The 14663-nt window shown below is 37.9% G+C and overlaps 1 protein-coding gene and 1 pseudogene across 1 annotated transcript; both read right to left on the bottom strand.

The window, feature by feature from the left end:
- Positions 1-596: 596 nt before the first annotated feature.
- On the bottom strand, positions 597-2809 carry LOC113727964 (glyoxylate/hydroxypyruvate reductase HPR3-like; annotated as a pseudogene).
- Positions 2810-7581: 4772 nt separating this feature from the next.
- LOC113727963 (UTP:RNA uridylyltransferase 1) lies at positions 7582-14663 on the bottom strand. Its single transcript, XM_027252391.2, has 6 exons — positions 13181-14663; positions 10232-10600; positions 9754-9977; positions 9603-9666; positions 8479-8675; positions 7582-7967 (listed from the first exon to the last, which is right to left on the bottom strand). Exons 1-6 carry the CDS (start codon positions 14438-14440, stop codon positions 7757-7759), a joined length of 2325 nt encoding a protein of 774 aa, XP_027108192.1. The 5' UTR covers positions 14441-14663; the 3' UTR covers positions 7582-7756.

Here is a 14663-nt window from a genome sequence, read left to right as displayed (position 1 = left end):
TTAAAGTTGTGCAATATGAAGCCTTCCTTCTCAAACATTAATGAAATATTTATCAAACTAATTGAGCTAATTGGTCATGGGGATTGGTGCACGAATTTTCATTAATCACTTTTAATCCCATCTATAGTTTGTTAATAGTAGATATTTCAATAGTTGTGGCTGGAAAATAATTCCCCGTTGCATTGAAAAAGACGGCAAAATTGGGTTCCGTAACAAATAATTGACGGACAATAAAGCCCAACCAAACGAGAACTAATGGCAGCTTTAAACGGTTAATAAAACTTCTGAAGTCTTGTTGGGCTCTGCAGGCTAGCTCAATTGAGGGCCTGTGTTTTTTTTTCTTGTTTGGTCTGAATATACAAATCCTACAAAACCCTACCCATGACCAGATGGACTCTTTTTCATCCACACAACTGACCGTAACTTCCAAATTCTACACTAAAAACATCTGCTATGAACAAGTGTGCAGCATAGTCAATTGAAATTAGAATGTTACCCGGAAAATATTGCAGAAGAAAATCTTATTTAGTGTATCAACCTCCAAAGACAACATTCAGGAAACAGAGAATCATCTGTCTCTTTGCTTTGCAACTTGCTTATTTGCATCAGAAAGAAGATGTTCATTTCAGAGTTAAATCATATGAGATGACATAGCTTTCCTAATACCCTGTGGAGCTGAAGAAGCCAGTAATTCATCCACAAGATTGAAGGACGAGATATTATTGTCAAATTACAGTGCAATCAACGCATGAAATCATCGAATTGTACAGGAGAAAGTAATGGTTTTTTTGAGAAGAAAGCTTCCAAATTCCCGACCACGAGATCGTACAAATCCTTAGAAGATTCCTCTGTGAAGGCCGCAGAATGTGGTGAAAACACAACATTATCCAATTCAAGCAGCTCTTCAGGAACATTAGGTTCATGTTCAAAAACATCCAACCCTGCTCCTGCAATTTTTCCTTCCTGCAAGAACTGCACCAATGCCTTCTCATCTATGATGGCTCCACGAGCAGCATTAATAATTACTCCTTGCCTACCTAGTGCCTGGAGAACTTCCCCGTTGATCAGGTGATAGGTTTGGTCATTCAATGCACAACAAAATAATAAGAGCGTCGGAGTTGGATGCTAGTTCACAGACATCAGTATAAAAAGGGTATGAAGCAGAAGGCTTCTTCTCCCTGGATTGGTATGAGATTTTGCAGCCAAAGGCCTCAAGCCTCTTCGCAACTTCCTGGCCAATCCTACCCAGTCCAATTATCCCAACTCGCTTGCCTCCCAGCTGCAATCACAATTTTGTAGTCATTGACATTGACTTGAAAAGGTAAATCACACGACAATGGAATTTTCAGATGCCTATAGGTAGCGCTGGCTCTCTCATATGATGCACCCTATAGGAATTTTCAGATGTCATTTTGATATGCACCCTACAATCAGTGAACCTGCCCAGTATCCGTAGTCATTTTTGTTTACGGTATCAAACATAGTGGATTTACACATCTCATTTCAGCTTAAATTGGTAATTTACAGGAAAAAGATTGTGTATAAATACATCCTGCCAGGAATTCACAAATGCAGTTCGAGCTGTCTTCCCGACGAAATTTAGGATATCAAAGGCTAAGGTCACAAAAAAACTCGGAAGTGGAGGATTCAAGATGCATTGCTCTAGTTTGCATCTCCTTAGCCACTCTCCGATGATTACTTGTATGGCCTAAATTCCTAGCCGTTCATTCAAGTTGGAAGGCTACAGTTTTCACATGATCAGGCATAAGCTAGTGTCAGCTGTTAGCACATAAATTTGGGGTCCAGCGCTGGACAGCCAACATTGGGAGGAGGACCTCTTGTTCAGAAAAGAAAAATCAAAGCAGAGACTTCACATTTACCACTTGCAAAAGTAATTCTTACAACTTGGGCCGCCAAATAGAAAATACACAACCAAGCAATAAAACAAAACAAAACAAAACAAAACCCCAACGAAACTATAGGGGATTGTGTAAAAAAAACTAAACTACAGGGGTAAAGCATAATTTGCCCTTTTAAAAAGGATGTTGAAAATTAAAGGGTGGAGAAAGATGGTAACAAACAAGGACCTTGGTTGCAAGAGGATAATCTCCTTTAACAGGCCAAAGCCCAGTTTTTAGAAAGCAATTAGCAGCACTGATTTTCCTCGACACGTCAACCCACAGCCCAACTGCCAAGTCGGCTACATCGGCGGAGAGGACAGAAGGGGCGTAGGCCACCGAAATACCGCGGCGGCGACACTCCTTAAGATCAATATGGTCAAGGCCAACGCTGCTGGTAACAACGAGACGGACGGACGGTAGAAGGCGGAGGGCGGAACTAAGGTACGCAACGGCGGATGAAGTAAGAACTGCTGTTGTATTTTGTGAATGTATGGAGAGGAACTCTTCCAAGGGAATAGGAGATTCCCACGGTTTAAGCAACATGAATTTCAGTGAAAAATGCTTCTCGTATATGGGAAATATACTTGGCGGACCTAGGACTAAGACTTGGGGAAGATTTACTGATAATTCAATTTGGTTCGTGTGAATTTGAGCCATGAGCCTTTTGAGTTGAGGATTGAAACTTGAAAGTAGGAAGAGCAGCCTAATGGTACTAACGGGGCATTTTCCGAACATTAATCTGGCACCATCTCTACTGGAAAAGAGGGTCCCATCCCGTGAAGGGGCCTCTATATGGACCTCGCGTTACCTGCCATTGAAAAGATGTCCACGAAGGGGCGGGACTAGCGCTGCAAACGAATCGAGCGGTTTGTGTCAAGCTTGAGTCGAGTTCGAGCTCAGAATATTAAGCCAGCTCCCGAGCTTGGATATATATATATATATATATATTTTTTATTTATTTATTTATTTATATTTAATAATAAAATTACGAATATTATATATATATTTTTTATTTTTTATTTTCATAGTAAAATTACGTATATATTTTTAATATTTTATTATTTATAAAAGGGAGTTTGGGTAGACAGTTTAAACAAAATACGGCTTAGTCTGCTTAGGTTCCCCTCCTTAGGTAGCTTATCCCACATCGGGGTTGGGGTTGGGGTTTCGTTGGGTTATAAGTCCCTGGGACATGCTCAAGAGTTGCCGGCTTTTGAGTACTGTTCTGGGATTAGGTTTATTATTCAACAAAAGTCTGGTTTCAGCTGTTGAAAAAAAAAATTATTTATTAAAAAAATATTATTTTATTTATTTTTTTAAAAATAAAATAATTATTTTTTATTTTTTTTCGAGTTCGAGCTCGAAATTTGCCGGCTCGTCGAGTTTGAACTCGAGTTGGGTAAAATTTAGTCGAGACTCGGCTCGTTTGCAGCCCTAAGTGGGACTAGGGAGAAAGAGTTCACGCTTCACAGCCATTCCACGGCGCTTTTGAACGAGAATTGGACATGTGTAATTCAATAAGGGTGGCAATCAAATCCGCGTCGAGAACGATGGATAACGTTGACATTCGAATATGATAGATAACCTGCTGGATTGATATAATCGGGAGGGGGTGTCGGATTGATATATCATGTTGACGCTCGAATACAATAGATAACCTGCTGATCCAAAAACTTGTTAACACGTACTTGTCAACTCAAATATAATAGGTCATGCTACCTAACCTAAACACGAACCAATATAATGATATCAATTTCATAGAAACCAAATGACAATTTGGAGATTTGTAGTTCACCGAAGTACCCAAGCATAATTCACATAAATTCAATCAGAACAATCCAAACAAATTGTTGCCACTCAAATACAAGTTTAAAGTTAATATATTACAATCCAAATCAAACTTATGCCTTTAAGCGACAAGCAAGAAAGATGTATTAAGACAAAATCGCAGTTCACTCATTAACAGACAGTTTAACTAGCTTCAAGAAAAGCACGAGATGCAGAAATGAGAAGTTTGCAATTTCATTTTCCGATATCAACAATGTTGCACTTCCTTTTTTTTTTTTTTTTTTTTCCAACTCCGCTGTTTGATTGAACGATCTTAACCTACGAGAGCAACAAATATTACATTATGGATGTTAAACCATGTTCAAAATCTTTATGCAATACACTTAATCAAGTTTGAAACTGAACTCACTATTCACCAACCATCGTGGATTGGAGATTGACCACATTAGAATTTGAATTCTCAATTATTGTTGCATCAGCCTCATTTTTGTAACTAGTTAGAGGCATGATGTTTTGAATTATATCCTCCAAATTTATATTTAGATATTTTGCATTATAAGGATGAAGAAAATGTATGAGTGACAAAACTCGAACAGTAAAATATGTAAGAAAAAACTTTATGTACCTTCACCTTTATCTTCAAACAACCAGTCCTTGATGCAAACCAAAATTTAACAATCTGTGATGACAATGAACTATGAAATTGATCTAAAATCCCACCACCAAGTCTAAATACAGATTCAGAGACAACTATTGACACTGGAACACATAGAATATCCCTTGCTAATTCACTCAAATTTGAAAATCAAAATTTTTCAACAATCATAAACATTAATCTCTGATAATCGTTTAACTCTTGATTCATCTAAATATAAGTTTAATTAACTTTTTGATGTATTAGAGGCAAATTCAAAAGTATCAAATTGATCAATTTCCTACATAAGTTACAAATAAAGATATATTAGATATGATAATAAAATAAAATAGTTAAACATCATAATAACAATCATAATTTTATAAGGAAATAAAATAAAAAATTTTAATTTTCATACCTCTAAAACATTAAATGATTGGTTGTCTTCTCGTCTCTTAGCTCCATGAGAAGAGATCTCATAGCTATCTCGAAAGTATAATGGGGGTGCATCAGATATGTTGGAAGTCTTCCCATACTCATTGTCAATGACATCAAATAGTGTCTTTCTGATCTTGACTAGCCCATCGTTTCTTATGTTTTAAAAGAAAAAAAAAAAAAAAAAAAACAAGCTAAGTGAGTGGCTGCTTTGCCTTTGGTAAATGGACGTGCATGATGCGGGCACATAACACTTATTATTGGTGCACGCAGACGTATAATGCTACAGAGAAGAGTTGCAAGTAGTAGATGGGAAGTTATGAGACTGAATGGAGGGGATTGAATGCATGACACCAATTTCAATGTATCATAAACATTTATTACTTTCTCCGTCCTACTTTGAGAGTTCTAGTTTTTTTTTTTTACACAGATTAATAAAATTACTTAATTTTATTGGAAGAAAAATTTGGAACCCTACTTTTTTAACGTACCCTTACATTAATTGAAAGTTAGTCATAGCCTTACATTAATAATTCATAAAAAGTTGATTACATTAAATTCATGAAAAGTTGAAATGAAAGAAGAATCAATTGTCACTTTAAATTTTCAATCAAAACATTTTCAATCGTCTAGTGCTCCATTTCATTCTCAAATGAAGGCCAAGGAAGAATTAGTCATCACTTCAAGCTTTCAATCAAAATATTTCAGCCGCTTTGGCTCCATTTCATTTTCAATCATCCGCCAATAGTGCACTCAAGTTTTTACCACTATAATGATCTTCAAATTTTACATTGGACTCTATAAATATGACAGATAATTAGGCTCAAAAAGCAATTAAAAATCGATAGTTCATCTAAAATTAGTGCCATTGATTTGAATGTTTTACTAGAAAATATTTTCTCACCTTTCCAATAAAATACTTTCATTGATTTGAATTATCTTCCAAAAGATGATGATTTTATTAGCAATATCTCGACTAATGATGCTCCTATCTATCTATCTATCTTCATCACAAAATACTTTGGTTGATACTTTCATTGACTTGAATTAATTTCTTGAATATGCTAAACTCTCTTGGAATTGACATTTCAGCATCAGAAGGTTCACATCACTCACTGAAAAAGAAAAGTTTCACGTACTGTCATGAAGAGGGCCATTTATGAAGTGCTACTCAAGGAATTTGAAAATGGAAAGTTGCCGAAGGGAGTGATTGCAAAAGTTAAAAAGCATTTCATTTTATCGAATTTGGCATTGCAGAAAGTTTGTTACTATTGAAGATGTTTATCCGCCAAATCCTTCTCCAAAACTTGTCAAGAGGGTTGGTCGCAAGAAAATTCAGATCAATTTGGAAGATATAAAAGACATTTCTTTTCATCGTCGAACAAATATAAGATCTCTAGCAAAAGATCTGCGTGCGTCAAAATCAAACCCACATAGAAGAGTCAAAGAAGGATCGATTCGGCCACATTCAAATCTAGTCAAACCATATTTGTCGATTGACAACAAGAAAGCAAGGTTGAAGTTTTGCTGGTCAATGATCAGTGAATGTGCATTTGCTTCTAAATATTCATTTATTAATATGCATGATCGTATACACATTGATGAGAAATGATTTTACATAACTAAGACATCACAAAAGTACTGTCTCCATCCGTTGGAACAGGAGCCATATCGCTCTTGCAAAAGTAAAAGATTTGTTCCAAAACTCCCATGTTTCTTGTAGCCGTCGCTCGTCCGAGATATGATGCCACTCTCAATAAAAAAAAAAAAAAAAATTCAATGAAAAAATTGGTATTTGGCCATTTCTGTTCAAGGAACCAGCTAAGCTGAATAGCAAGAACTGTAGCACAGCAGAAATAAATTCATCAACGGTCGATAGAGTTTCTTGGTGTTGAAATAAATCAATTGCTCTAAAGAAACTAAGATCCAAGACATAATCATCAACTATGATTTTTTCTCATACTCGTCATCACCATCTTTCTAAATATATAGATCTTAACAAGAACTTTTCAAAAGATTTCTTGATGAATTCTGTCAACAAAGTATGTTTAATGACAGTTCTGTTAATTTGTCAAGAATTCATTTCTCTGTTGTTCTACAAAGTAAAAGGAAGTCACAAATCAATTTTTTTTTCCACTCCAATTCCTGCAATGAAATAGCTATGTGGCTTTTTCTAAATCCAAAAAGTATGCATACGTGCAGTAATACACTCCTTTGATTCAGAAGTAAGAACCACCCCCTTTTGACTTCTCTTGATCCAATTACACCTTCCCTTAAATATGGTAGAATAGGAATTGAGGTAGTAAGAGCAAGTAAAGTTGCCGATTGACAAAAAAAAAAAACAATCCTAAAATAGCAAAATTTGAGACCTTACGCTCAATGTGACCCGGTTAGAAAGTACGAATAATTAATGTGACTAAAGCATTACCTAAGCTTAAACGTTCAGACACACAAATACGAGTATTCTTTCAATTTGGAACTTTCGACGGCACACATGGGATTGGAGGCTTCCTTTTTCAGTCGTTTCCTACTTCCCCGATGACCCCATGCAGTTTGGATAGAAATGGTTCGGTTTCTTTTCCCTTTTAGTCAAGAGTTAGGTCAAAGACAGGCTTGCCTTCCATACAAGCAAAGGGAAAGGGTGGAGAAAATCTTACATGTACCATTAATGGTCAGGTCTGTAAAAACATGATCGACAACTTTACCATGTAAATTTACTTCTCCTCCCTCGACTCGACTACCCTGATGTACAAATTAATGATTTTCGAATATGATGTTAACACAATACATATTTCCACTGGTCTGCTCAACTGCAACAGGATAAAAATACAAGCAAAATAGGTCCTTTATGAGCGTCATTTACAAGAGAGATTAACGACAGGCCAAAACCCTACATACAATTATGAACTGGAACCAAAATATAGGCTAGGAGAATTTACAAGCTGGATGAGTTGAAAATAATTACATCCACATCTTTCTCAAAACAAAAACAGGGAAATCAAGTAGGAACATAGGGCTCAAAGAGTTTCGCACAAGGATTAGGGACATACTGCATGATTTCTGCAGCACGTTCAAACTCCTCCCTCAAAACATTGATGCTAAACTTATCAACCACTCGACCGAGATCATGAGATGTCTCAAAAGGGTCCTCTATGCATATCAAGTGCCGGTCATTTCCAATCCTCCTAGTCCAGTCTTTAGTGCGCTTGCTGTGAAAAAAAAAAAAAAACACAGCATCAGATTCAGGGACATCTAAAGCTAATAACCACTCACCAAGATGGCTGTGCAATAATCCAGCACGCAGCCTCCTTTGATCATGAACATACCTAAAATCAGAAGTCAAACTAAATGTGCCCAACCAGACACTTGGCATACGTGCTCTACCATTAATAAGCTATTAGATGAACGTGTAAATATACAATTAAAAGACAATAAATAGATACTAGAGAACATTCTATTTAAAAATATTTATACCAGATCGTGTCTTTTACAAAAATCCCCATGTATATAGGGATAGTGGACCACTATACCCATGTCTCATGTTTAAGGTTTTTCCTTTTTTTAATAATAAAGTTGATGCTTCTTAAGTCAAGAGAGTCACTATAAAGAAACCAAATTCTTTTAACAAATTGGAGAAATTACACTTGGAGAAACATATTTAGACCAGATTCAATTTGCACCTCTCCAATCTCTTCAATTAAAGAAATTTGTGCATCTTACCTCAAAACAGTTCCAGTACGAATGGATATGACATCATCTGCATAATCATGACAATAGGCCCAATAACTGAAGAATGCCCAAACCAACTTAGCAATACCCTCCCGGTTATGGGATCCAAAGCCAATGAGGTTTTCCACTTGATCAAAATAAGCACACTCCACATTGTCTACAGTTACAGAATAAGTGGCCTCCATCCCCTAAGAAAGCAAAAAAAGCATTAAAAACAAAGTACAAGTTTGCATACAAAATTTCAAGCAAACTGCAGATTGCTACAAATAATCCTGTTCTGAGCTCCACATTGTCTACAGTTACAGAATAAGTGGTCTCCATCCCCTAAAAAAGCAAAAAAGCAAAGTACAGTTTTGCATATGAAATTTCAAGCAAACTGCAGATTGCTACAAATAATCCTGCCCCGACCCCCCCCCCCCTTCCCAACCCAACAAAACAAGGAAAAAGGAATGGGACAACCATTAGATGTTTCCCTTTTAGGAAAATTCTTGGTGTAAATACACCCCAAATCGAGTGCCCTCTTAAGCATTGTAAGAGAGAGGACATCCCTGGTCATCCAGAAATGATATTGAAAAATCATATCCAATATCATAGATAAAATACCCAGCCAACCAGATGTTATGCGCTAGAGTTTCACGAAGGGAAAATATCATGAGAACAACATTTACTAGCTTTAGTCATCCAGTTGAAAGCAAAGAAAAGATTATAGTACTTCACTCATGTCTTCACAAAAAAAATAAGAAAGGGGCCAACAAAAAGGTCAACAACAAGAACTAAATGCAAAAGACTCGGATAATAGTTTGTGAAAGAACTTGGAAACAAGAGTAGACCAAAGTTCTGTCCCTAGATCATCCACATAAGATGAGATAATTTTCTCTAGGCCAATGATGAAAGAGATAAATCCCTGGGGAGAGAGGGGGAGGGCTATAAGGAAGATATCTATCTCATCCCCAGGGTCATTACCCTTTTTTCCCGCTTTTGGAGCTACATAGAACATAAACCTAAGAAAATGAAGAAAATACTTTCTATCACAAAAATTTAACACTTAACCCATCGCATCACAGGATGAATAGATAACTGCAAAACTAATACTCACAAGGATTTGCAAAACACACCTGTAAGCAAGGAAGAATGGCAGACCTCCGCTGTTGTAAGAAATGAATGCACATTAAGACATACCTGGAATCGAACATTGGAATAAATTGATCTTGCATGAAAGAGAAAGGTTTAAACAACACTTTCAGGAAAAAGTTTTTGCTAACTCACGCATAGCTGGACAGCGTGCCTTGATAAGGTTCATTTACTCCTCTTGTCTTGGCCCAGTGTTTCACAATAAAGGCTAATTGGCGCAGTCTCACATCTATGTGTGCATAATCCTGAAGCAGTTTTGTATTAACAACAGCCAATACATTGTTTATACATATGTCACAAGAGATACCAGTTGCTGGATCCATAAGCTTGACTATTGGCACCCTGGCACGAGTTAGTGCCTGCAGAAAAAGACAAATAAAATTCCAAATCAAAATGCATGCTAATGTCTGTGCTCACCAGAGAGAGTGAAGAATTGGCAGCACAGAAAAACCAGATGTAATACAGCACCCAGGTACATATGTCCTCGTCTTATAAAGGGTCAGTACACATTAATATTTCAAGCATACCTACGGATTATGACATCTAAGTATATACTTAATTCATATCTTCTGTAATTCAATTTGTAATATAGACATGAAAACGTCTATCAGACCTGCACATTCTGGAGATTGGCTGACTGCAACAAGTCAGCCAACTTTAACAAAACCTGAGACTTCTTAACATTAGCATCAGCAATTCTAAGACAAACATCAATGTCACTTTTTGAAAACCCAAAAGAGTTGGCACAAGATCCATAAAGATCCAAGCGAGCTTCAGGCCATTCTTTACTGACAATATTCTCTAATAATGTCAACAACTGCTTTTGCTTTGCCTTCTCCTCCTCTGCTGGTATCAAGGACTCATAAATCGCAAGGAAAGGAGCATTCAGCCCATCTATGTCAACACGACATGCGACCTCACTTCTCATCTTCCTCATCCTCCGGCCTAGAGGCCACTTTCCTCTCTTATCAGATCTGTAATCCTGAACATGGAACATGTGCATCATTATTCACAGGGAAAGGGAAAGAAATACTAAAAATTAAGCCAATCATGTGCACACACAGAAGTACAATGTCAATAGGAAAAGATTAGTTTCCAACTGTTAACTTCAAGCATCAACTCCACAACGTGCCAATGATATTTATTTTTTCTCCTTTCATGAACTTTGCCAGCAGAGGCACTACTTTTGGACAGTTCCATGGGGCAAATCACGAGAACTGTCACTAAGAAATCTCTTATTAAATGCAGCATCTAAGAATGATAGGCAGAAAACAGGGGTGACAGTTACTAATAGTTGTTTCTGCATTTAATTTTCAACAGTCTTCCAGATTTTGCTTTCTTTCAGATTCCTAAAAAGAACAAATTGCAAATCATATCGGGACACCAAATGGAAAAAGGTACCAAATCTTGATGATGGGATGAGGAAGAGCTTTAGTTTTTACTTATACAACTTATACTTCAGAGATAAATTGCTGAGCACAGACTACAAGCGATTGTAATGAAGCATTAACTCATGATGCAAGAATGATTGTTCCAAGCGCAAGTCAATCACCAAATACAATTGACAGCCTACTACATTCTGTACCATGTTTTTGGAAAGGAGCACAGATCTTGCTCAATAAATAGCATAAGAATATTTTACTTCAAACAAATAGTTCATGTCCTCGGTTTAGTCTATAAAAACTCAGCACCCTAATGAACAGGCATCATATTGTAGATACTAAGATGTAAATCAGAAATTTATCAACGTCCAGAAGGAATCAGGTACAAATCTCTCTTGATCTAGCATATTCCTGAGCCTCTCTACAAGTAAACACCTGTCAGATCACTTCACTCGTTTAGTTTGCGAGAAAATGTATTCCAGGACTCAATCCACCTTACATTATGTAGTCAGTGAATGCTTCTCACGGAGCAACAGTTTTTCAATGTCAGCCTTTGCTTCATGATAGATGGAAATTTACTTCTCAAATACATATGCTAGAAATTTTAACACAATGCCAGCCTTGTCGTGTCTAATAGTCATTGATAGAATGTGACTTTTCGACCCATATTTGGCCCACGTGTGGTGATTCCTAACCTTATTGAGGAATGTAAGTTTAAATTGGCTAAGATACGTGTGTCCAATATAATATCAAGAACCGTGCTTAAGTTACATCTTATGACCTTAGGCAACATAAGCACTAATATATGAGTAAATTTCCAACTCCACATTCAATTGGTTTCATATCCTCAGATGCACAAGTCTTGGTCGCAATGCAGTCACCTCAATAAAAGACTTCCAAGTTGGATCCTCTATCCGCATACCATTTCCACATCCTATATTGAAAAAATTAGAGGCGAGGAACACTAAACCCTCCAAACACCACATGGAATGAAAGCGCGAAAGCGCGAAATATGCAAAGCGCGAAAGATTATCCTTGAATCACTAAATTTGTTAGCTTATAAACTAAATCCCAAAGATTGTCAAATTTCTTTCAGTCGCTACAAAAGAAGAAACAAGAAAAAATATTTGATTTTCTTAAAAAAAAAAACTCACGTAAAAAATATTTAAATGAATTCCATCGGTTTTCCCTATTTCTTCTCTTCCTTTGGTCACTAGGAGATTTTTTCAGAAGAATAAAAATGCCCATGGATTTTGCTCTTTCTCTAGTTCTTTGGTCATCCATGGTAAAGAACGAGAAAAATAAGCACATTTTTTTGCGCACTTGGTGGAGAGAAGACAGAAGAAAATCCATCCTTTGCATTAGAGTTTTCTAATTTTCTTAAATATTAAGGGCCGAGCCTTATAAGTTTTAGCCTATCGCAATTGTGAAATAGGAAAGATTCTGACATGGATAGCGCATCCCATGTGGAAGTCTTTTATTGAGGTAACTGCATTGTGACCGGGACTTGTGAGACTGAAGACTTGAACCCATATTCAACTAACACTTGTAAATAACTAAGATATCATGAGCAGTCATGTATGTTGCTAGATGTCAGGGGATGTAGAAGTTTAACAGTGAAATCCCTAGCAAATATAAATTTGCAGCATGATTTTATGTTTGTGGGGTCAATATAAGCGAAAGTCACATCTTCCCCAAGACCACAGAGCATAAGAGTCGTCGTCCATCATATTTCACATTCTCCTTTTTAGCATTTATTACCAGTTTTTAACTTCTTTCCTGTGCACCGATAGTCTGCTCACGTAGATCTATAAAAATTACTTCATTCTAAATTAGGCTGAAAATTCGTAGAAAGTTCCAAGCTACTTGTTCGTCAATGTTGTAGCCAAAGGGTCATGATCAACCGAGTAATTGCACCACCTTCGTGCTACATAAAGTACTCAATTTCCAAATCTTGGAGTTGATACTGTTTTAAAGCAAACTTAATCAAATGGTTCAACATTAATGATGCAACCAATAGCAGGGATAATTACTCAATATCTTCCTTCAAATAGGAGTATCCTTTTCTTGCTTGTCACCAGCAGGTGCCAATCGTACATGCTAGAGATAACAAATCCAGAACAAATCCATTGCAACTTACTTAAAGAAGGAAAATGGTGAAATATGTATTACATAATTACCTTATCGCGAGAAGAACCGTGACGTTTCTTTTTATCACTTTTCTTATCTGATTCGTCTTCAAGGCCCAGAGAATCCACAAGCTGTTCCTCCAAATCATCAAAATCCTCATGTCCATTATGACCATCTTCTTTGCTATTCTTCCTCCTCCCATTACCAAATACTTTCCCACCCTTACTATCCTCCTCGTGAAATGTCCTCATAGGGTCCTCAACATCAGAAGCTGAAACTGACTGCAATGTACTTCCTGGAGGAGAACCAGGGCAATCAAGCTGAACACTCAACCCTCTATCATCCAAACAATCACCATCATTTCCCGCTTTCCTTGACAAAAATCTCCTCTCCTTCTCATTCTTACCACTGAGAAACCTGGACTCTCCGAAGTTACTCCCAACCTTCTGCCCACCATGCTCAAAACCCTTCTTCCTATTGTCGAACTCCTTCCCACTCATCTGCTGGCCAATAAAACCTGACGGTACTGCTGCTCTATGATCATTCCGATCAGGCCCTTGTGAACCCCAATACCCAGTCCCTCTACTACTGGTATCACCTCTGAAATTCCCATAACCCCTCAAACCACTAGAATGAACTCGCTGGTCAACTGAATTTCCCAGGAATTCAACTTCAAAACCATTCAATCTGCCAACGTTCCCCTCCAGTAGTGAAACCCCCAACTTGCTCTTTTCCTGCTGGGATACTAGCAAGTTTTCGCCAAAATTCCCATTCAGTAACACGTCATTACCCCTCAAAGACCCAAAAATGATATCTTTTGGGTCCTGAGAATAAGCTGAGCTGGGGTTGGAAGGATTTCCCAAGTTACCTAATTTTCTAATATCGTTCCCCATTGCGCTGAGGTTAAACTGAACGTTGTGTTGCTGAAAGTTGCCCTGATTGAAGCCCGGCGGAGATGCCGAGGAGAAATTCGAATTCGGGTTCGGGTTTGGGCCAGGGTTGGGTCTATTAGGGTTTTGGAGGAAGTAGCTGTGGGGGACAAAGGGCGGTGGAGACTGGTGGTGGGGATGAGGCCATGGCGGCACTGGACCATTAAAGAGCTGTTGGAAGGGGAGGGTGCGGCCGACAGCGGCAACAGCGGGGTCGTGAGGAAGAATCTGGGCAGGCGGCGGCGGGGGGAGTTGTGGTTGTGGCTGTGGGGAAGGGGCATGCTGAAGCTGGTGGTGGTGGTAAGAGGGCTTTTGAAGGAGTTGGAGAAGGAATTCTCCGCCGTCAACCGGCGGCGGGGCCTCGCTTCCACCGCCGGCCATAGTTGAAGTAGCAGAGGACTAAAAGAGTTGGAGAGGCAGCAGATACAGTAATACTAGCAGCAAGCACTACACGCCATGGGTAGATGGGTAGATGGTGAAGTTGGATGGGCAGATCGGATCAGATTTGGATTAGGAAATTGCGAAGCAGTTTCCTTTCTACGAGGAGGAACTCCTCCATTTTGATTTGAGTTCTGCTCATCAACTTCTACTCGTCCACTCCTAC

This window comes from Coffea arabica, chromosome 2c (genome assembly GCF_036785885.1).
Source record: "Coffea arabica cultivar ET-39 chromosome 2c, Coffea Arabica ET-39 HiFi, whole genome shotgun sequence".
NCBI classification, from domain to species: Eukaryota; Viridiplantae; Streptophyta; class Magnoliopsida; order Gentianales; family Rubiaceae; genus Coffea; species Coffea arabica.
The sequence above is the reverse complement of the archived record's forward strand: the minus strand, read 5'-3'. Positions and strand labels throughout refer to the sequence as shown.

Bases quoted from the DNA above. Each gene is read 5' to 3' on its own strand.
- LOC113727963 (XM_027252391.2), bottom strand. From the start codon at position 14,440: ATGGCCGGCGGTGGAAGCGAGGCCCCGCCGCCGGTTGACGGCGGAGAA. The intron at 10,601-13,180 runs GTAATTATGTAA...TTCCATGTTCAG, and splicing joins ACGGTTCTTCTCGCGATAAG to GATTACAGATCTGATAAGAG. The intron at 9,978-10,231 runs GTCTGATAGACG...CTTTTTCTGCAG, and splicing joins CCAATCTCCAGAATGTGCAG to GCACTAACTCGTGCCAGGGT.